This window comes from Saccopteryx bilineata, chromosome 2 (assembly GCF_036850765.1).
Source record: "Saccopteryx bilineata isolate mSacBil1 chromosome 2, mSacBil1_pri_phased_curated, whole genome shotgun sequence".
NCBI classification, from domain to species: Eukaryota; Metazoa; Chordata; class Mammalia; order Chiroptera; family Emballonuridae; genus Saccopteryx; species Saccopteryx bilineata.
The window spans coordinates 14,238,390-14,259,076 of NC_089491.1; the positions used below are offsets into that span (position 1 = coordinate 14,238,390).

Consider the following 20,687-nt stretch of genomic DNA (forward strand, 5'->3'; position numbering starts at 1 on the left):
TATCCACTGTGCCACCACCTGGCCAGGCCCTGTCTTTTATAACAATAAGAAGAAATACATGAAGCTGGTTAAAACTGTGAATCACTGCGCCCCCACTTGGGTAGGGCTGTCGGGCTGGCCTGGGAGCCGTCCTGTAGACCCGGGCAGTGACTCTGTCTGTCTGTAAGGTTAGGGTTAACACATAGAACCAGAGTGAGTCTAGCCCTTCTGTAAAACACAGTTACCCTACAACATCCCTAAGGCCATATATTCAAAATCACATATTCACGTTTTTATGGGAAAAAGCGAGAGAGGGAGGACCACAGTTTCTTCAACAAATAAATTGCAAAGGAAAAGGATAGGAGATTCTGTAGATTAAGAGACTTCAGAGAAAAATTCCTCAAGTGAATTAGACATCAGGAAAGTACAAATTCAAATCACAAGCAGATTCCCTGCTAGACTTCTACCAGCAAGACCTTAAAAGAAAGAACGGAACAGAACCAAGTGTGGGGAGAGAGGTACTGGAACTCCTATTTTGCTGGTGAGAGTGTAGATGTCACCAGCCACTTTCATTCTCCTTTCATTCTCTCCCTTTCTCTGGATCTTCTTAGATCTCACCAGCATAGATCTCACCAGCCACTTTCGTCCTTTCATTCTCTCCCTTTCTCTGGATCTTCTTAGATCTCACCAGCCATTTTTATTCTTTCATTCTCTCCCTTTCTCTGGATCTTCTTAGATCTCACCAGCATAGATCTCACCAGCCACTTTCATTCTCTCCCTTTCTCTGGATCTTCTTAGATCTCACCAACCACTATGTAAAAGCCGTCTGGCAGTAGATCCTAACAGAAGTGCACACGTTTGTTTATGAAAAGGCCTGTCTTAGAATCCTCACAGCAGAGCTGTGTAATTGCCCAAACTGGACACTACCCCAGCGTCCATTGCTAGTGGAATGGGTAAGTATGGTTCATTCCCTGAAGGAATACTGAACAATGAAGGGAATGAGCATACAAGTGCTCACGAACACGATTTGAGAGGAAGGAACCAGTCCCAACAGAGGACAGACCCTCCCACCAGTTCACAGTGTGTTAGCTGAATCTCTTTAAAGCTTTTAGACCAATTTTTTTTTTTTTGTGGCAGAGACAGAAAGAGAGGGACAGATAGGGACAGACAGACAGGAAGGGAGTGAGATGAGAAACATCAATTCTTCGTTGTGGTTCCTTAGTTGTTCATTGATTGATTTCTCATATGTGCCTTGACCAGGGGGCTACAGCAGACTGAGTTACCCCTTGCTCAAGCCAGTGACCTTGGTCTCAAGCTGGTGATCCTTGCTCAAACCAGATGAGCCCATGCTCAACTGGCGACCTCAGGGTCTCCAACCTGGGTCCTCCACATCCCAGTCCGACACTCTATCCACTGCGCCACCGCCTGGTGAGGCTAGACCAACTCTTTTCTTTTCTTTTTTTTTTTTTCTGAAGCTAGAAACGGGGAGAGACAGTCCGACAGACTCCCGCATGCGCCCGACCGGGATCCACCCAGCACGCCCACCAGGGGGCGACGCTCTGCCCACCAGGGGGCAATGCTCTGCCCCTCTGGGGCGTTGCTCTGTTGCGACCAGAGCCACTCTAGCGCCTGGGGCAGAGGCCAAGGAGCCATCCCCAGCGCCCAGGCCATCTTTGCTCCAATGGAGCCTTGGCTGCGGGAGGGGAAGAGAGAGACAGAGAGGAAGGAGAGGGGGAGGGGTGGAGAAGTAGATGGGCGCTTCTCCTGTGTGCCCTGGCCGGGAATCGAACCGGGACTTCTGCATGCCAGGCCGACGCTCTACCACTGAGCCAACCGGCCAGGGCCTAGACCAACTCTTAATGACTGGAAATAAAATCTCTTTTGTGCTTGCATTCTTCCTTATTTCCTTTTTCATAACTCTCAGGAAAATGCTGACATGTGCTTTCAAGCTATTTCTGGGCCTGGTCATCTGTTTATTACTTGAGAGGGTGGAGTGCAAACTACAGGTCTCCTTTCTTCACCTTCTTTCACCTCAGCCCACCTGGGCCGCAGAAGGAGACAGCAGTACCAATATCTCGTCCTGGGAAAGGCCAGGTTTTAAAATAAGGGCCTATAAATATGAAGCGTTGACGACAGGGGACCACTGCGCATCTGGAAAAGCCCCGCGTGCCCACGTGTACCTCGCTTCACTTCCTAAGATCCTGTCCACGGCGCATACTTGGCCTCTATTTAGACAAAGCCAGCGGTGTTGGGTTTACATCTTTGGCAGCTTCCTCAGAGCAGCTTTTCTATTGGGAAAATGTGTGCCCAGCCCAGTGGGTCTGGCTTTCCAGCCAAGAGATTATGTATCGATTGGTAGTGGGAGATGCGGTATCTTTGCAGTTGGTCCATGTCCAGACAAAAACAGTGCCTAATTGGACATCTGAGATGACATGGAAAAAATCAGAGCCGCGGTCCTCGCAGCAGGGCTGTCTCTGCATCTCCGCTGGGCTGGCAGGAGTACGGTTACATGATTCCCTCTGAGCAGAGCTGGCAGTGCCCCTTCTCACCGACGTAGGTAGGATGTAATGGCTTGCACTGATGAGTTTTTTATCCTCTGCACTTGGTCCTTTCTCTCAGTAAGTACCATATCCGGTATCACCTCTCTCACCGAATGGCACTATCCAAGCAACCGAAACCTAGAGCCCGGGACTCAGCCTCAGTTCCCCTTCCCTCCCTGTACGCAGTCAGGCCCAGACTACCGAGCCTCCCTGCCGCGTAGCCCCCATCACACCCTCCTCCTCCCCACACCAGTGAACCGCACTGACCACGGGAGCACTTCCAGGCTCTTCTCTCCTCATCGATCCTCAGACATTGGCCGGTGTTTTCTCAAAGCTAGATCTGATGAGGTCACCTAATTAAAGCCTCCCAGGGGCTCCCCTTCGCCTCTAGACTGAAGACCAACGCCCTGGCCTCCACTGCCTTTCAGACCCTGCCTGTTCACCCCCCGCCTTCCCCTCTTCTTCACTCAGCATTCAGCTACTCGGAGCTCTTTTGGAATACATCAGCTTTTTTATACCTCAGTACCTTCTCATGTGTTCTGCCCGAAATAGTCGTCCTCACCTTATTCCTAACAACAAAGCTTTCATCCTAGACTGTTGACCTTCTGTAACCTCACCACCTCACTCTCCGCAAAAAGAGCTTTCCCTTTGGGGCCAGCGCTGTGCCTTACACAGATCTCTGTCGATTTGTCACTGCAGTGAGGTGACCTGTTTCCATGTCCGTCTCCCCTTGTCCAGGAGCTGAAGGAGGAGAGGAAATTCATGCTCTATCCTTAGCTCCATGGGGCTTGACACCTAGAAGGGCCCCAAAGTTCACTGGATAAGTGAATGAAATGTCACTGGTCATGAGACCACAGCTCCGGTTCTGATATTCAGAGCAGCGTTATGAACCATTAATATTTTGAGGTCCATGGGAGAAACACCTCATGCAACTGCACTTTTCATCTTGGTCATTATGGTATCTTTATACCTCTTCCCCCAGGAGGATTATGAATTAAAACTGCCTTGGTTTGGCTTTTGGATCTTTTATGAACTAAGGCATTGGTAGATCCAAAAATCAGGTCCTGACTAGTCATTTGCCATTTCTATATAATAGCTTCTGTTTATAGATCAACACTTAATATACCTTCTCTGTCTTGCTCCTATAAGGTAGGTGCTATTCCATTTTAAGAATAAGGAACTGAGGCTCAGAATGTGAAATAACCTTTCTGAGGACATCCAGCTAGTAAGGGGTAGGTTTGGGATTTGAGTTCAAGTTCATCTAACTCCAAAGCCCCATTTCTCCCCACCGCTCCAAAGATCTTCAAACTTTCCCCCAGGTAACCCTAAAAGAATTTAGGAAAACTGTTTATCTCGTCACTCATTTTAAACAGGGTATAAAACTTCTCATTTTGAATGTATATACCTGCCAGGTGCATAATTTCTGGCATGTTTTAAATATTGATGTTAAAATAAAACTGTTAATATTTTTAAAAATTTACCCAGTGAAATTTAAATAACATAATGACTTCATTATTTATTTAAAATATGTGAATAAGCTTTCTTTTAACAGTCAGTAATTTTTCATGGTTCCTTTTTCTTCTTGAACTTGTATTTCCATTCCACCTCCACCACAGATTCTTTTCCTAATATAATCCGTGTTGTCATGAATTAGTTTATTACTTTATTGCAACACATTTAATATATGTTTAAAAAAAATTCTCTCCAACTGCAAACAAGGCTCTAAATGTTTCAGAATTTCTCCTAAAGACATAAGTTTTTACTAGAAATGCTTCTCTTAATGAGATAAATGAGAAATGAATTCATGTCGATGGCTGACTTATTGCTAGAATGAGACAGGATTCAGCATCAATTCTATTATGTTTCATTTTTATAAATCTAAGGACTAAGAAACCTTGTTTACAGAAATAGATGGAAATGGAAGTTTTGTTAATGTCATACAATTCTTAGCACTGCCTCTGAATTTATGTGCTAAAAAATAATAAAGTGATCTTTCACCAAACAATATTTTTAATGATCTATCAATAAGGTCCTCCTTCCTTTCTTTGAAATCCAGGAATTGGAAATCTATCTGACTTGCGAAAGGATTTGTATCCAGTCATTAGAGTCATTCACTTTCTCAACCCTTACACAGTATTTTGAATTGTCCTTTGTTTGGTACCCTGGAAAGTGAGAGAGAGGCAATAATAAAAAAGGATGTCTTAATCTCAGGCACATATAGTGGTACCTTGGGATAAGAATTTAATTTGTTCTTTAACCAAGCTCGTAAGTCAGTCAACTCGTATATCAAACTGCCAATACTGGACCTGTGCGCCAACACGCCAACTAGTGGCAGCTTCCCGAATCACGACTCGTATCTCAGAATTTAGTTTGGATCTCAAACAAAAATACAGACTAAGTCGCAGCTCGTATCTTAAAAAAAGTATGTTGGTCTGTTCGTATCTCAAGGTACCACTGTACTCAGTTGTAGGAAAAAGAACATGGAAACTGAGTGTCTGGAAATGAATTTCCTTAAGACTATTCTGGCAGACTCCTTGGAAAGGTGTGCCGCTTGAGCCATACATACCCCATTTTGAAGATGCAGCTTGACAGCCGTTTCCTCCAGTTTGATCTCTCCTTCCACTGTCCCACAGGTCATTGCAGCGGAGGGAGAAATGAACGCATCCAGGGCTCTGAAAGAAGCCGCCATGGTCATCACTGAATCGCCTGCAGCCCTGCAGCTCCGGTACCTTCAGACACTGACCACCATTGCTGCGGAGAAAAACTCCACGATTGTCTTCCCTCTGCCCATAGATATGATGCAAAGCATTATGGGGGCAAGGCACTGAGGCAGACAGACCACCACAGAGATGAGCTCTTCCCTTCTGAGGATGAAGTGGGGGACCAAGTTAGCCTTTGACCCATAAGCAGAGAGTGGGGTGGAAACCTTGACTACCCTCCCCCTTTGCCTTTTCTATTGCCATCTGTTGAGTGTGATGTTCTTAGAATGTATAGTGATCCTAGTAGTAGATAAAGGTTGTTAGCTTATTACTCTGTATGAGAGTTATGTCATATAAACTCTTACTCTTTAAATATTTTAAAAGTTCATATTTTTATATTATTATGTAATAGGTTAAATCCCTCTTTTTCTGACTGTCACTGAGTCATTCTGCGCCCTCTATCAGGAGCCCGGCCAAAGGGGAGCACCACCTGACACCCTTGGCTGGACAGATGCTTTGCAGGGAAAGTGACCTTAGGCTCCGATCAGCTTTTCTGGCCGAATGTGCCTTACTTCCGGGCAATCTCATCTAAGGAAAATTTAGTAACATCCGTTTACTTTCTAAACACAAACCATGTTTCAAAATAATTCTCACTTGAGACTAGGCCTTTTCTTGCCAGTAACTGTCAGCACTGGAGGAAGGTCAAGATCAATGAAAATGATGACCCTAACCTTTGAAAGACTTTTAAATCCATATTTTAGAGGTCCTTTTAAAATAATGTGGGGTTGTTTTTTAACTTCTTTTGTCTTTATGAGTCAGTGACTCCTCTGTGGTCTTTCAAACCAGCTAAGTACCAGTCACAGAAGTGCTTTTTTCTCACTTTTGCCTATTTTCATATATCAGGTTCTAAATGCTTTTGATTTTTTAAGTAAAATTTCCTGAGTTCTATAAATAGTTGTTTTTATAGCCATTTGATTAACTTAAGGACTAATACTTTTAAAATATATATCTTCAGTAAAAACCATTATATTTTACTGTTTGCATGATATTAACTATTATATGCTGTGAAATATCTTGGTTACCGATCCCATTCATTAAGTACTATAGAGAATTCACAATATATTGGGCACGTAATATCCAATGAGTTTGGGAACATGCTGTCAAACCTAGGATATCCATCTCTATAGATGCAGATCTTCTTTATTTGCCTCGCTGTTCTTTTTCTATCATGTATGTTGATGCTGAAAGAGGAGGTGGTCAGTCCTCTTGAACCACGGTTGCTTTATCTGTGATATTAGGAAGCACTTTCCATTTCACAATCTGAGCAACCTGGCATTCGTACTGGCCCGGAATGCTGGCCGGTCACAATTGTATCACTTCCTCTTTGAGGCTGAATTTACCCAGAGAAGTCTAAGAATAGCTGCTTCCTTACCCAGAGCCATTCTCCCTTTCCGTCCTTAGCTGGACTGCTCAGTCAGCCCTAGCTTAGGAGTGTCCCCGCCCCTGGACCCCATCTCCAAGCTGATTTTAGACAACCTTGAACCACCATGTACCCTAGTTCCTGACAGAGTTTATTAGATGTATCTGGAGCATTCTGACTTGGAAATCAAGTGGCATTTATAATTTGAAAATAGCAATTTTATCTCTTTCATGAGGTAGCTCCCCTCTGGGTTTCCCAGAACCCCATATCCTGGGAAAGCCTCTTCCCAGACTTAGAGTAACAGTGCTTTCTGTTCCTTGAGTTTCTCTGTCTCGGGTACCAAACAGTCTCTGCTTTTCTGCCTTGTGTATTCACAGCCCAGTAGTCTGGAATTAAAATCGCCTGGGAGGGAGGAAGCCTAGGTTGAGAGTGTGAATAGAGTTGGCTCCAGGTGACCTCCCTTCCTAATGCTGTACACAATAAAGAGTGCACACTCACTGACGTTCTTGGGTGAGCCTGTTTCTTCCTGCATTGTGTGTATGTGGTGTTCGTTTTCAGAAGTGGCCCCTCAGATCCTCCAGTCCTGGGCCGCCTGCCTTGACTTTACTGTGTGCTCTGCAAGGGCCGGCGGAAGAGGAGGGGCCACAGCAGTGCCCCTGCCCACACATTTCCCTAGGGAATATGAGATCCATGCACCCCATGAATTCTTGGCTGGTTTCATTTCCCCTTGCCTTAATCCAAACAAGATGGGACTCACTTCTTGCTGTCACCCAGCTAGTCACACAGGCATACACTCTACTTAAAAAAGAGAGAAATAGGCTGACCAGGTGGTGGCACAGTGGATTGAGCATCGGACTGGGATGCGGAAGACCCAGGTTCAAAACCCTGAGGTCGCCGGCTTGAGCTCAAGCTCATCTGATTTGAGCAAGGCTCACCAGCTTGGGCCTGAGGTCGCTAGCTTGAGCAAGGGGTCACTTGCTCTGCTGTGGCCCCCCAGTCAAGGCACATATGAGAAAGTAATCAATAATCAACTAAGGTGCTGCAATGAAGAATTGATGCTTCTCATCTCTCTCCCTTCCTTGTCCCTCTCTCTGTCTCTGTCACAAAAAAAAATAAATAAATGGTATAAAATCAATGGGTGTTACCTGCAACATTCAACCTTTGAAGAACTATCCTGAATTTATAGCTGCCATTTGTGGAGCACCAGGTACCTGGTTCTGTGCTCAAATACTTGTACATACATACTGTCATTTTATCCTCAAAACAACTTGATGAAGATACTTTATTGTCCTCATTTTACAGATGAGGACACTGAGGCTCAAAGGTTAAAACATCTGAAGTCAAATGATTGGTACAGAGCAGAGCTGGGTTTATACGTGGAGCTGTCTAATGCCAAAGACTTGAGATGTCTAAAAGTATCTTCATGGAACAGCGCCCACTTCCACCACTGGCGTAGACACAGGACCAGCAGCAGTCATTCTATACAGAGAAAACAGCTTTGCAAGACTGTCAGAGTTCATTTGACTAGTCAAGTTTCGTATTTATAGCCAAGCAGGCCCTAAATTTGAATTTTAGTTTTGGGCCATCGGACCTAGGCCAAAATTCAATCCAAGTGAGGGGAGTAGATTGGGGCGTTGTAACCATAACCTGTTATAACACACTGGCCTGAGGCAACCCAAGTGTCATGGATCTTTGAGCTTTTGTGGCCCTTTAAACCACTTTATTTCTGTGATCTTCACACTAGTCCTCCCAAGGTTGCTCAGCTAGTACATGCTGAACCAGTGGTTTTCAAACTTCTTTTCAACAGCCACCCCCACCCTTTTCTTTTCAAAGGAAACTACACTGGTAAAAGATTTAAAGATTCTTTTATCAGAATAAATTCTTAAGTTCACACTTATAACATTTACTTAATGGCAATCAACGGGGCTATTTTAAAAAACTATGCCTGACCTGTGGTGGCGCAGTGAATAAAGCAGGGGTCTCCAAACTATGGCCTGTGGGCCACATGCAGCCCCCTGAGGCCATTTATCCAGCCCCCCTGCTGCACTTCCGGAAGGGGCACCTCTTTCATTGGTGGTCAGTGAGGAGCATAGTTCCCATTGAAATACTGGTCAGTTTGTTGATTTAAATTTACATGTTCTTGGCCCTGGTCGTTTGGCTTAGCGGTAGAGCGTTGGCCTGGCGTGCGGGGGACCCGGGTTCGATTCCCGGCCAGGGCACATAGGAGAAGCGCCCATCTGCTTCTCCACCCCCGCCCCTCCTTCCTCTCTGTCTCTCTCTTCCCCTCCCGCAGCCAAGGCTCCATTGGAGCAAAGATGGCCCGGGCGCTGGGGATGGCTCCTTGGCCTCTGCCCCAGGCGCTAGAGTGGCTCTGGTCGTGGCAGAGCAACACCCTGGAGGGGCAGAGCATCGCCCCCTGGTGGGCAGAGCTTGGCCCCTGGTGGGCGTGCCGGGTGGATCCCGGTCGGGCGCATGCGGGAGTCTCTGACTGTCTCTCCCCGTTTCCAGCTTCAGAAAAATACAAAAAACAAAAACAAAAAACAAACAACAACAACAAAAAATTTACATGTTCTTTATTTTAAATATTGTATTTGTTCCCATTTTGTTTTTTTACTTTAAAATAAGATATGCTCAGTGTACATAGGGATTTGTTTGGGTTTTTTTATAGTCCAGCCCTCCAACAGTCTGAGGGACAGTGAACTGGCCCCCTGTGTAAAAAGTTTGGGGACCCCTGGAATAAAGCATTGACCTGGAACACCAAGGTCACTGGTTTGAAACCCTGGGCTTGCCTGGTCAAGGCACATATGGGAGTTGATGCTTCCTGTTCCTCCCTCTCCTTCTCTCTCTTTCTCTCTCCTCTCTAAAATCAGTAAATAAATTTTTTTAAAAACCAAGCTAGTAATTGAAATTATAAAAGACAATTACAGTCTTAATTCAGGCTCTAATTCAGTTAATTTCTCCGTTTTGTTTCACGTGTCTGTGATATGACTTTAAAAATGGAATTTGAATCAAATATTTTTAAAGTCACTGAAGCATCTCACAGAATTCCACAGATCCCAATTTTAAAACCACTGTCCCTCAGTGCTTTCCTCACGACATTGGTGACCTTGTCATGTGACCCTTGGCAGGTCCTACCTTCTCTGAGCCTCATGTGCCTCACCTGTAACAGAAGAAGATGCACCCCACTTGTTTGGGTCTCAGACCCTTTGAGAACGTGTTGGCAGCTATAGAGCACAAATCTGCATACAACTTCAGGGGGCGCACTGACCCGCCACTCGGCCTGTTCGAATATATTTATGAATGACGGAACCAGATAATCTCTAAGATCTTTCTAAAATTTCAGCAGCTCTGGGCTCAGATCAGGCTGGGATTTGCCTAAAATATCCACACTTGCTAATAAGACACAGCCCTTTTTAATCCACCGTATAGCCAGAAGAGTGTGTTGAGAAAGGAAACTGAAACTACTGATATGAAGTTTTAGAAAGCTCTAGAAAGTTAGTCACCACAAATGGAGGCTAAGAATCTTCCCTTAAAGATTCTGGAAAATATTGGCTGGAAATTATGCCCTCTGAAAATTATTAGATGCCACAAGACTATAAGAAACCACTACTGGCCCTGGCCTGTTGGCTCAGCATTAGAGCGTCGGCCTGGCGTGCAGGAGTTCCGGGTTCGATTCCCGGCCAGAACACACAGGAGAAGCGCCCATCTGCTTCTCCATCCCTCCCCCTCTCCTTCCTCTCTGTCTCTCTCTTCCCCTCCCGCAGCCGAGGCTCCATTGGAGCAAAGATGGCCCAGGCGCTGGGGATGGCTCTGTGGCCTCTGCCTCAGGCGCTAGAATGGCTCTGGATGCAACAGAGCGACGCCCCGGATGGGCAGAACATCGCCCCCTGGTAGGCATGCCGGGTGGATCCCGGTCAGGCGCATGCGGGAGTCTGACTGCCTCCCCGTTTCCAGCTTCGGAAAAATGAAAAAAAAAAAAAAAAGAAACCACTACTATTTTGTGTGTGTGTGTGTGTGTGTGTGTGTGTGTGTGTGTGTGTGTGACAGAGACAGAGAGAGGGACAAATAGGGACAGACAAGACAGGAAAGGAGAGACATGAGAAGCATCAATTCTTTGTTGCAGCTCCTTAGTCTCCTTAGTTGTTCACTGATTGCTTTCTCATATGTGCCTTGACTGGGGGGCTACAGCAGAGTGAGTGGCCCCTTGCTCAAGCCAGCAACCTTGGGCTCCAACCAGTGACCTTGGGCTTCAAGCCAGTGATCATGGGGTCATGTCTATGATCCCATGCTCAAGCCAGCGACCCCCCTGTTTTCAAGCTGGTGACCTCAGGGTTTCGAACCTGGGTCCTCTGTGTCCCAGTCCGATGCTCTATCCACTGGGCCACCACCTGGTCAGGCAGGAACCGTTACTTTTAATCTTTTTCAGCATTTGGCCCCCCAAAAGTCTCCAACAAAATGGCTGTCCGCCCATCATCTGTTTACCGCCTTCCTCCATCCTAGGAACCATGACTTTGTTTAGGTGTCTCCCGCTGAGAGCTCTCACTTCAGGGCCAGAGGATTCAATGCCAGATCCTAGAATGAACCTAACTGGCCCCTGGGTAAGTCCCTCCACCCAGCCCATGATTCTGTCAGGAATGGTATTGTGACCTCACATGGGCTCTTGAGACCAGAGGAGACATTTCCTGTGGACTGGGGGTCAGTCAGTTCTTCTTCTCTTTTCTGGGAAAACTTCTAGAAACAATCCCTCTTTTCCTCTGTGCATGGTCATGCATGGGTGTGAGAGCCAGCACACCTACGGATATTCCACTGTCAGCTCGGGGATGGCAGAGCCGAGAGAATCAACGGGAACCCCAGACAGACCCATTGGTTTTTGTCAAGCACGAAGGCCCCCCAAACTGTATTATCATGTAGGAGAGCGTGCAAGTATGCTTAGGGCTTAATTTGCATTGCTTACAGCCAAAAGTAACTGATCTGATCCACAATGCAAGGGGTCTTCCCCTTCATGGGTATTGTAATGCCGGTGCCGAGGCCAGGCAGATTCTCATTGGAATCAGGCAGATGGTAGAGCAGGAGTCCCCAAACTACGGCCCGCGGGCCACATGCGGCCCCCTGAGGCCATTTATCCGGCCCCCGCCGCACTTCTGGAAGGGGCACCTCTTTCATTGGTGGTCAGTGAGAGGAGCATAGTTCCCATTGAAATACTGGTCAGTGTGTTGATTTAAATTTACTTGTTCTTTATTTTAAATATTGTATTTATTTCAGTTTTGTCTTTTTACTTTAACATATATGCAGTGTGCATAGGGATTTGTTCATAGTTTTTTTTATAGTCCGGCTCTCCAACGGTCTGAGGCACTGTGAACTGGCCCCCTGTGAAAAAAGTTTGGGGACCCCTGCGATAGAGGAACTGCAGAGCCAGAAAGCACCGGGCCATTCTCATTGATTAGAGCCTCCCAACGGTGTGGGGAGCAAACAGGCAGGGGAAAACCCGCTTCTCACAGCAGCAGGCAGATGAACGGGAAAAGGGCCCCTCCATTGGCAGGCGAGCTATCCATGCTGAGGGCAAGCACCTGTAGCCTTACACAGACTACATACACACGGCCTTCCCACGTGCTCACGCACTACTCATGCAAAGTGCGAGCGATCAAGCCCAACACAGGTGTTTTCCCTACAGGTATATTCTAGGTCCCGCTGTGGGCGAGGCTCTTTAGTTTTACCAAAAAAAAAAAAAAAAAAAAAAAAAGGGAGAGTGGAAGGGTTTTTTCCAACCAGTTTGGAGCACTTACTATGGACCAGGCATTGTAGTAAGCCTAATCTCCCTTGAATCGTCATAAAAATTCTTAATGTGTTCTTATTCCCATGCGGCAGCTAAGGAAGCTCCCGAGCGTTTAAGTAAGATCACACTGCCTGCTAGTAAGTGGTGGAGCTAGAACTAGAGCCCAGGTCGGACACCAGGTTTCAAGTCCAGCTTTTAACCACTATATTGTACCACCTCCGGTTGGGTTCTATTTTAATACAATAGTGCCATTTTGCAGGTGGAGAAATTGAGGCTCCTAGAAAATTTTCTGTTACGTCTCTAGTGCCTTGCACACTGCCTGGCACAATGTACACAATAAATATTGGTGGAACTGAACTGCCTAATCACACGATGATCCAAGCCCGGGCCACGCTCTTGCAGAGAGAGCCCTTTGGAACCTGTGACGGTATTTCACAATGACTTCATCGTAGATGAAGAAGTCCAACGTCTCTCAAAACTTGTAAGGAAAAGAAAGTACGTGGGTCGTTCCTGATTCGTTACTTTGCCATTGAGAGAAACATATGAAGTTTGAGAATTTCAGTTGTTTCTGGAAACCTTTCTCAGAGCATTGTAGAACTCTCTCCGGGACGCAGCCAGCAATACACCAAAATTGGCCAATAAACCACCTTGAGTGCCAATTAATGCAAACAAAGAACACAAGGGCAGGTCTACCTACAATCTGACCTGCCGCCGACTTCCAGGAATGTGAGCTGGCTTTGTCTAGACTGGCCTACACCTACCTCTCCTGAAGGCCCTAGACCAGGGGTCCCCAAACTTTTTACACAGGGGGCCAGTTCACTGTCCCTCAGACTGTTGGAAGGCTGCCACATACAGTGCTCCTCTCACTGACCCCCAATGAAAGAGGTGCCCCTTCCGGAAGTGTGGCGGGGCCGGATAAATGGCCTCAGGGGGCCGCATGCGGCCCTGGCTGTAGTTTGGGGATGCCTGCCCTAGATGCTCCAGGTGATAAATGCTGCTTTTGTCAAGTGGATTGCTTTGACCATGAAGCGGCCCTTTGGGGTCGGTGAGGCAGGAGGCATCACCCATCAAGTCCGAACCCCTTGCCCGGCATTCAAGGCCCCTCACAAACTCAGCTTTGAGGCCCAGCACTCCCCACCTCCTGCTCCAGCCACACCAATCCGGTGTCTGTCTCTGCGGGCGATGGCCTCCCTCACACTAGTTCCCTGTCTGTACCTGCTGCACACGCTGCCCGAGGTGCTTCGCTTTCCCATGTTTTACCTGGAAGATTCCTTCTCCGCTGTCCTCGTCACTTCTGCGATGAATCGGAATCTCTGGAGGTAGGGCCCCTGGGGAATCTGCGCTTTTAAAAAGCTCCCCGCGCGCAATCTGGGTGATCGGTGGGCTTTGAATACGATGGTGTAAACACCCACACACACTCTTCCCACCACATGAACCCGCACACTGGATTCTGTCACCTCGTAACTTGGGGTTGGGTTGGGGAGGTGGCATGGAACAAAATGGGAAAACAGTGAGGAAAGACTAGAAGGATAGAGGGGAGGAAATGGGCTGTGACCCCCAGCAGTTCCTGCACGGGTTGGGACCTCCATGAAGAAAATGTATACAAATTCACAGAAATGTCTAAGAGGGACCTCGTGATAATCGAGCATGAGCAGAGTCAGGGCCCAGGGGCCCAGGGGACCGAGTGGGGCACAGAGGAAGTACCTCTCCCACACCCCAAAGGCTGCAGACTCTGGGAGCCTCCAGGGGCACCTCCTGTGACAGCAGCTACAGCAGCAGTGATTTCTTCAAAGAGCTTTGGGGCAGCAGAACTACTCTTGGGAACCAGAGGAAGCAAGGAAGGTCTATGTTAGATTCAAGGAGTACTGACATGCTGGGGCTGCCAAGAGTGTACAAGGTCCCTGTGACACTGAGAACAAAGAGTTCAGCAACATCCTGCATTGAGTCAGAGACCCTTATCAGAAGTTTATGTTTGAAATTCTCCACTGAGCAATACCCCCCCCCCGTAACTGCGCACGACCTCCCTAGCCAATGACTAACAGCCACATCAGCTTCTGTATGATGCTTGCTCATCCTAGACAGCCACCCTATAAAAAGGAGCCATTTTAGAAGCTCGGAGCTGCAGTCCCTGTGCAGTTTGTTAGCTGTGCAGGTTTGGGGGGCTGCAGTGCTCCAGTCTCTTCGGAGGCGTGGGTTGCCTGCAGTCCCTGCGCAGGTTTGGGGGGCTGCAGTGCTCCCTTGCATGGGTTGCCTGCAGTCCCTGTGCAGGTCTGCAATAAAACTTATAAAATTCACTTTGGGTCTGCTGCAGTCTATCTCGCTAGGATGTAACAGTCTAGCAGACACTGCAGGGTGTGGCGGCCCTGAGAATGCACCTAGCCAACTTTCTACGACAGTTATGACCCCCAGCTGCCGGCTCTGAGCTCCAGCCCCACAGGTGCTCCAAGGCCACGCCTCTCAGCAACAGTCTACCGGGAAGAGGAGACACACCCGCTCCTGGGAGACACACCACTCCTTTGCTGGCTGATCCAACAGCCAGCAAATATCGAACAGGTATTTGTACATCCCTGTTCACAGCAGCATTATTCACAATAGCCTAACGTGGAAAGGACCCGACTGTCTTTCGATGGGAAAACAAAATGTGGTATACAGGTTTCTCCCGCTGTCCAAAATTAGGGCGTTCCTACGGAGCCTTTCATAACCCCAAACTGCGAGAAGCAAAGTGTATTCTCTGCTTTTCAAAAGTTCCAATTACACCACTTCCCTTTTATGAAAGACTTCTGTTAGTACCTGTTTTTGCTAACCAAAGGAAATGGGAAGATTTTTTACATAAAGGCCATTATTGTACTAATGTAGATCTTTCATAAAAGGGAAATGTTGCCTAAGCCTGTTGGCCAGAAAGCCAAATTTTTTTCTTTAAATTCATTTTAGAGAGGAGAGAGTAAGGGAGAAAGAGAGACAGAGAGGGAGAGAGGAGAGAGAGAGAAAAAAGGGGGGAGGAGCTGGAAGCATCAACTCCCATATGTGCCTTGACCAGGCAAGCCCAGGGTTTCGAACTGGCGACCTCAGCATTTCCAGGTCGACGCTTTATCCACTGCACCACCACAGGTCAGGCAGAAAGCCAAATTTTTTAAACTTAAACTATATAGGTAGGTACATTCCTTATCAAGGTAGCGCCCGCACGTGGTATTTTGTAGAAGAGCCATACTCAAAGGGCCAAAGAGCCGTGTGTAGCTTGCGAGCCCCGGTTTGCTGACCAGGGGCTGAGGTGATCTTTTGGAAGGAGGGGCATACCCATAGATATTCAATGGAATATTACTTAAGTCACACAAAAAAATGAAAATGTTACATATGCTACAAAATGTATGAATTTTGAAAACATGCTAAGTGGAATAAGCCGGACACCGTGTATGATTCTGCTTATACGAGGCACCTAGAGTAGGCAGATTCAGAAAAACATGAAATCGAATACAGGTTAACGGGCTGGGGGGACGGGGCGGGCAGCTGGTGGGGAGAAATGACGGTGTTTAATGGACACAGATTTTATGTTGGGGATTATGAAAAAGATTTGGGGATGGCTAAGATTTGGGGGTGGCTACACACTTTGTAAATGTAATTAATGTCACTGAATTATGCACTTAAAGTGATCACAATGATTTATATTGTGTTATGTATAGTTAACCATACACAAAAAAATAACCAGAATGGGACCATACCATAAAAAAATTTTTTTTTTACTTCAGCTCTATTTTCCAGAAGCTTTGCCGAACCTTCCTGGGCTGCCCGGCCGTGTCAGAGGCCTCCACCCGGGCTTGTCTCCCTCTCCTTCACTTGGGGTCCAACTGCCATCTGGGTCTGATGGCACCCCACCCCCTACTCTGCCCCCGGATCCCGCCGGTTCCTTCCACACAGGTAGTTCCCTAGTGCAATCTGTGCACAGTTCATCTCATCTGAGCACCTGCTTCTGGAAGGACCCGATTAACACAAGGGGTGAGCGAAGCCCCTGGACAGGTACGCAGGCACCCGCAGAATCACTACCAGGTCACACGGAGCCACAGCAGGCTAGCACACTTCAAAAAAGCTTTTATTGAATTTGATTCCCAAAATTACAGATACTTGAGACAATTTTGATAGGACCCCCTGATTTTTTGCAGGGCTATTTTTGGCTACCGTAAAAAAACAACAACACACACACACACACATCAGAGTGGCCTGGCTATAAGGTCTCTTTGAGGAATGAACAGTTCTGGAAGGCACTGACCAGTGACAGGGGTGGGGCCCGCCCTTCCTCAGGCAGCCAGCTCAGCCAGGGCCCTGTCCAAGGGGTCCACAGACCAGTAGCTGTCATCCCAGCCGAGGAACCAGCCCATGAAAGAGGGAGGCTCAGAGCCTTGCTTGACCACGGTGATGGGGGTCCGCCTATCGCGATTGGCTGGGTCCGTCTCGATATACCGCTTCGCTGCAGGCACACAGGGGGAAGGAACCCGGGAACTTAGTGCCTCCCTCGCTGGGGAGAGGCAGTTCCGAGCACGAGCCGCCCGAGGTGGATTCTGGTCCTACCGTCCCTAATGCTCAGCCTCGGCACTGGGCACCACGATCCCTTCAGGGCAATGATTCTCACATGACTCTTCCCCTGCTCCACCCAGGAACACAGGAAGGGACGGGGTAACAGTTTAAGCTTCTGCCTCACAAAGCTCTATCATTTTTCGCTCCCTGTCCCCTATTGGGAGATATTAAGAACCAGCTTTGGGGTTCCCAGCTCCCAAATCAGGTCCATTCGGCTCCCAGGGGTCTGCTTCCCATCACCTAAACCCTGACGAGTGCAGCCCTGGGGCATTCTGGGAACCAGACACACCTGCTAGCTGCCCCTTCCCGTTCCTGTCGTGACCTAAGGCTTTCTGAAGGAACTGAGCTCTTCCCTCACCACTCCGGGAGGCAGGGATCACAAGGGACTGGCCGTGAATGAGGAAGTCCCCACCCCGCTGTCCTGACCTCCCAGACTCGAAGGAAGCTGCCCCCGCCCCGCCACACGAGACAGACCCGCAGGCCGACTTGAGTCCTCACCAGAGGTCAAGGCTTCTGTCTTTTCCTCTTCTTGAGAATCCTTTCCAACCCAGACAAAGACCTGGAGGTATGAGGGGGAAAAAAAGTGCGTGAGGAGTGCTGGCCCCACTCCCTGAGGAGGAGTCCCGCGGGTTCCAGGCGCGGGCCTGGGCAAGCCCTCCGCTGACAGAGCCCACAGATGGCTGGGAAGATTTGGAACAGATGCTGCAAACCAGCAATCTACAAGTGTGCTTTGTTAGCCCACTCACCACCCTCTGTTGGTCTGCAATCTTTCTAGGCTAATTTAGTTGTCAGCCAATTACGTTAAATCTAGGTTTCCAACTTCTCTGAGAAACCCAGAGGATCTGGCAACCATGAGCCTTCACCCTCAGCTGGATGAAGCTGGGCAGAGGCCCCCTGAGCTGGGAAGTGCCAGTTTGCCTCAGACCTCACCACTCCTTCATGTCTCCCCATCCCAGCCTGTTTCACTCATGAACACTGCCAACCAGGTGCCCTGAGTTTGAGACCCCTCTCTACAAGTTCATGGATTATCCCTTTACAGGCATTTATCTGTTCAACAAGTGAGTGGCTAGACACATGCTCCCAGCTTTATTCACCCGACAAACATTCACTGAGAAGCAGTCGCTATGCGCCAGACTCTGAGTGTCTGGGCCAACACGGGCCTAAAGCTGGGAGAGAAAAACAAATCACTACCACGAACACCATTTTGAGTCTGCTTACAAGTTTTGTGACACCAAAAAAAAATCGATTCAGCTGCTTTTTATGGGTCATCTATTTCTATGTATATGTAAAATATTGTAAAGAGCACCTGACATGGATAAAACAGGGTTAGACAATAAAACGCTATTTTATTGCTCTTATTCACACGGGTTCCCCACGACACGGGCCCCTCCCTGGCAGAGAGTGTGTCTGTTTTGATCACGGGTTTCCCAGCACTGCAGCGCTCTGCTTGGAAGACACTTCATAAAAGTTGGCGGTGTGAATGAGTCAACACACACACGGATTATGTCGCCAGGAGAGCAGTCGGTGACAGCGGCTGAATGGCTCAAGCTGCAAACAGTTCGGTGCTGCTCTTCCAACTGGGGATCCTGAGAAGTGGCCCTGAGGGGGTGGGTGTCTTGTGCCTGCCTGGCTGCTATCTATAACCCTGACAGCTCTGGGAAAGGCCAGCCTGCTAGGCGGGATTACCGCCGGCCATCTTCCCGAGAACAGAAGCCCTGAGGGGGGGGGGGGCAGAGAAATGTCCTCCTGATGTATTGCTCTATCCCTGGCATCTAGAAGAGTGTCTGCCACAAAGCAGGTGCTCAGAGGGTGGGCAAAAGTAAGTTTATAGTTGTGAGTACACAAAACACAGAGTTAATAAAGCTACTGGAACCATCACCAAAAAAAATCGATTCAGCTGCTTTTTAACCACGAGCTTTTTTCCATCCCGACAACTGTGAAGTGCCGTTTGCCCTCCCCTGTACTGGCTGAAAGCATGCATGGCATTCCCCCTGCCAAGTCCTACACAATGGCCTTCCCTAGGAGGTGAAGCAGAGGGACCCCAAAGCCCTTTAAAGCACAAGGAGATGCACGTCAAACCTCCCTGTGACCCTGGACAGTTTGTTTGCATGTGATAGGCCGCCGGCTCAACTTTCTTGACCAACATTTTTAAAGGAAGAGTCACACTCCCTGACGGTTTTGAGAAAGAAAGAAGGCTGGTCATCTGATTTGCATTTACATGGTGCTTTGTAGTTTGCAAGGGGATCTTATGGGCACCTCACCTTGTTGGAGTATGCAAGGTTGGTACTGCCACGCCCATTGTGCGGATGAGGAAATGAAGGCTCAGAAAGAGGCAGTGGCTTGCAGCAGTTCATGGACTTTTCCAGCAACAGCTGGCACTGCCTCTTTTAAGTCTTTCTGTCAGTCAGCGAGGAGCTGGAAGTCCGTCCTCCCACTACCTCGGGCCCAGTGGGCGTTCACCGTCTGTCCTTCACTTACCTGGTCCCAGGTGTCCAGGAGCATGACATCATCAGTGGCCAGGTCTTCTTGCATGAGCTCGCCAGGGACCTCTTCGATCTGGGAAGGAACAGAAGAGTTAATGAAAGCACATGGCCAACCCTCTTCCCTTCAGGAGAAGACTCCCCACTACAAAGTGGCAGAGCCAGCTCTGGCCAGCAGGGGGCTCCTTCCTCTGTGCTGTGCCATCAGATCTGCTTCTCCCTGCCCCTACCTCCCCAGGCCCATGCCGCCCTGGGCCCCTGCAGCCCTGGGTTCCCCGCTCCCTGGAGCATGCCTCCCCAAGGGAAAGCAGGGCCTCACCACAAAACGTCCAATCTTGTTGGAGCAGGCAAAGAGGCGCGGAGGGTGGGCGTCCATCTTCTTGTCCTTCAGCCGTGGGGACGTGCGGTAGGCGGCCTTCCCGCCCAGGGCCTCCCAGAAGCTGTCTGTGAGGGAGACCACGCATGACTGACAGCCCAGCTTGCTTAGCACCTCCCATCAGACGCTGGGACAGCCCCCTGCCCTGGAGCACACACCGCTGTTGATCCCTCCACCTTAACATCCCAGTGGCCAGGGAGGGCCTGAGAGTCAGGGGTGATGAAACGGGGCCCAGGAGAGTGGGCTTGGCAGCAGACACACAGCCTGACGACACAACTGCAGGATGGGGACAATCATCCCACTCAGCAAACGAGCTCACTGGGGCCCAGAGAGTTTCACCAACGCACCCAACACCGCACAGCTAGTAGCCGAGCGGTAAAGCCAGGGCGCAGACATTTCCAGACTCCAATCCCCATGTCCTTTCCACGAGGCCTGCTCTGTCCACATGCCACCCTTCACTTTCTTAACGTTTTTAAAATGTAATTATTGATTTCAGAGAGAGAGGAAGGGAGAGAGATTCTTCTATGTGCCCTGACCAGGGATTGAACCTGCAATCTTGTCACATCAGAATGATGCTCTAACCGTTGAGCTGCCCAGCTAAGGCCACATGTGACTGTTTAAATTTGAAATTCATCAAAATTAAGTACAATGAAAAAATCAGTTCCTCATTCTCACTAATTCCCATCAGTGACATTTCAAGTGCTCCCTGGCCACATATGCCTACTGGCCACCAAGCTGGACCCAGCAGATAAAGAGCATGTTCATCCTCTCAGAAGGTACCCCTGGACATGCTGCTCTTCCCCGGGTCTATCGTGCACCTAGAGGAGGGACTGGGCTTAAACAAGGGCAGAGAG

The 20,687-nt window shown here is 48.4% G+C and overlaps 2 protein-coding genes across 3 annotated transcripts in view; one reads left to right on the forward strand and one right to left on the reverse strand.

Moving 5' to 3' along the window:
• The window catches only part of STOM (stomatin), a 32,982-nt gene extending 25,842 nt beyond the window's left edge, over positions 1 to 7,140 (forward strand). The window contains exon 7 of the mRNA XM_066256339.1: positions 5,153 to 7,140. Coding sequence (XP_066112436.1) covers positions 5,153 to 5,347 — 195 coding nt within the window. The 3' untranslated portion in view covers positions 5,348 to 7,140. The remainder of the gene's footprint in view (positions 1 to 5,152) is intronic.
• A 9,337-nt stretch (positions 7,141 to 16,477) lies between these two features.
• Positions 16,478 to 20,687, reverse strand: part of GSN (gelsolin) — a 59,653-nt gene continuing 55,443 nt past the window's right edge. For both annotated transcript variants that reach the window (XM_066256341.1, XM_066256340.1), the window contains 4 exons: positions 19,777 to 19,901; positions 19,456 to 19,533; positions 17,476 to 17,536; positions 16,478 to 16,870 (listed from right to left, as the gene is read on the reverse strand). In XM_066256341.1, coding sequence (XP_066112438.1) covers positions 16,701 to 16,870; positions 17,476 to 17,536; positions 19,456 to 19,533; positions 19,777 to 19,901 — 434 coding nt within the window. In that variant the 3' untranslated portion in view covers positions 16,478 to 16,700. The remainder of the gene's footprint in view (positions 16,871 to 17,475; positions 17,537 to 19,455; positions 19,534 to 19,776; positions 19,902 to 20,687) is intronic.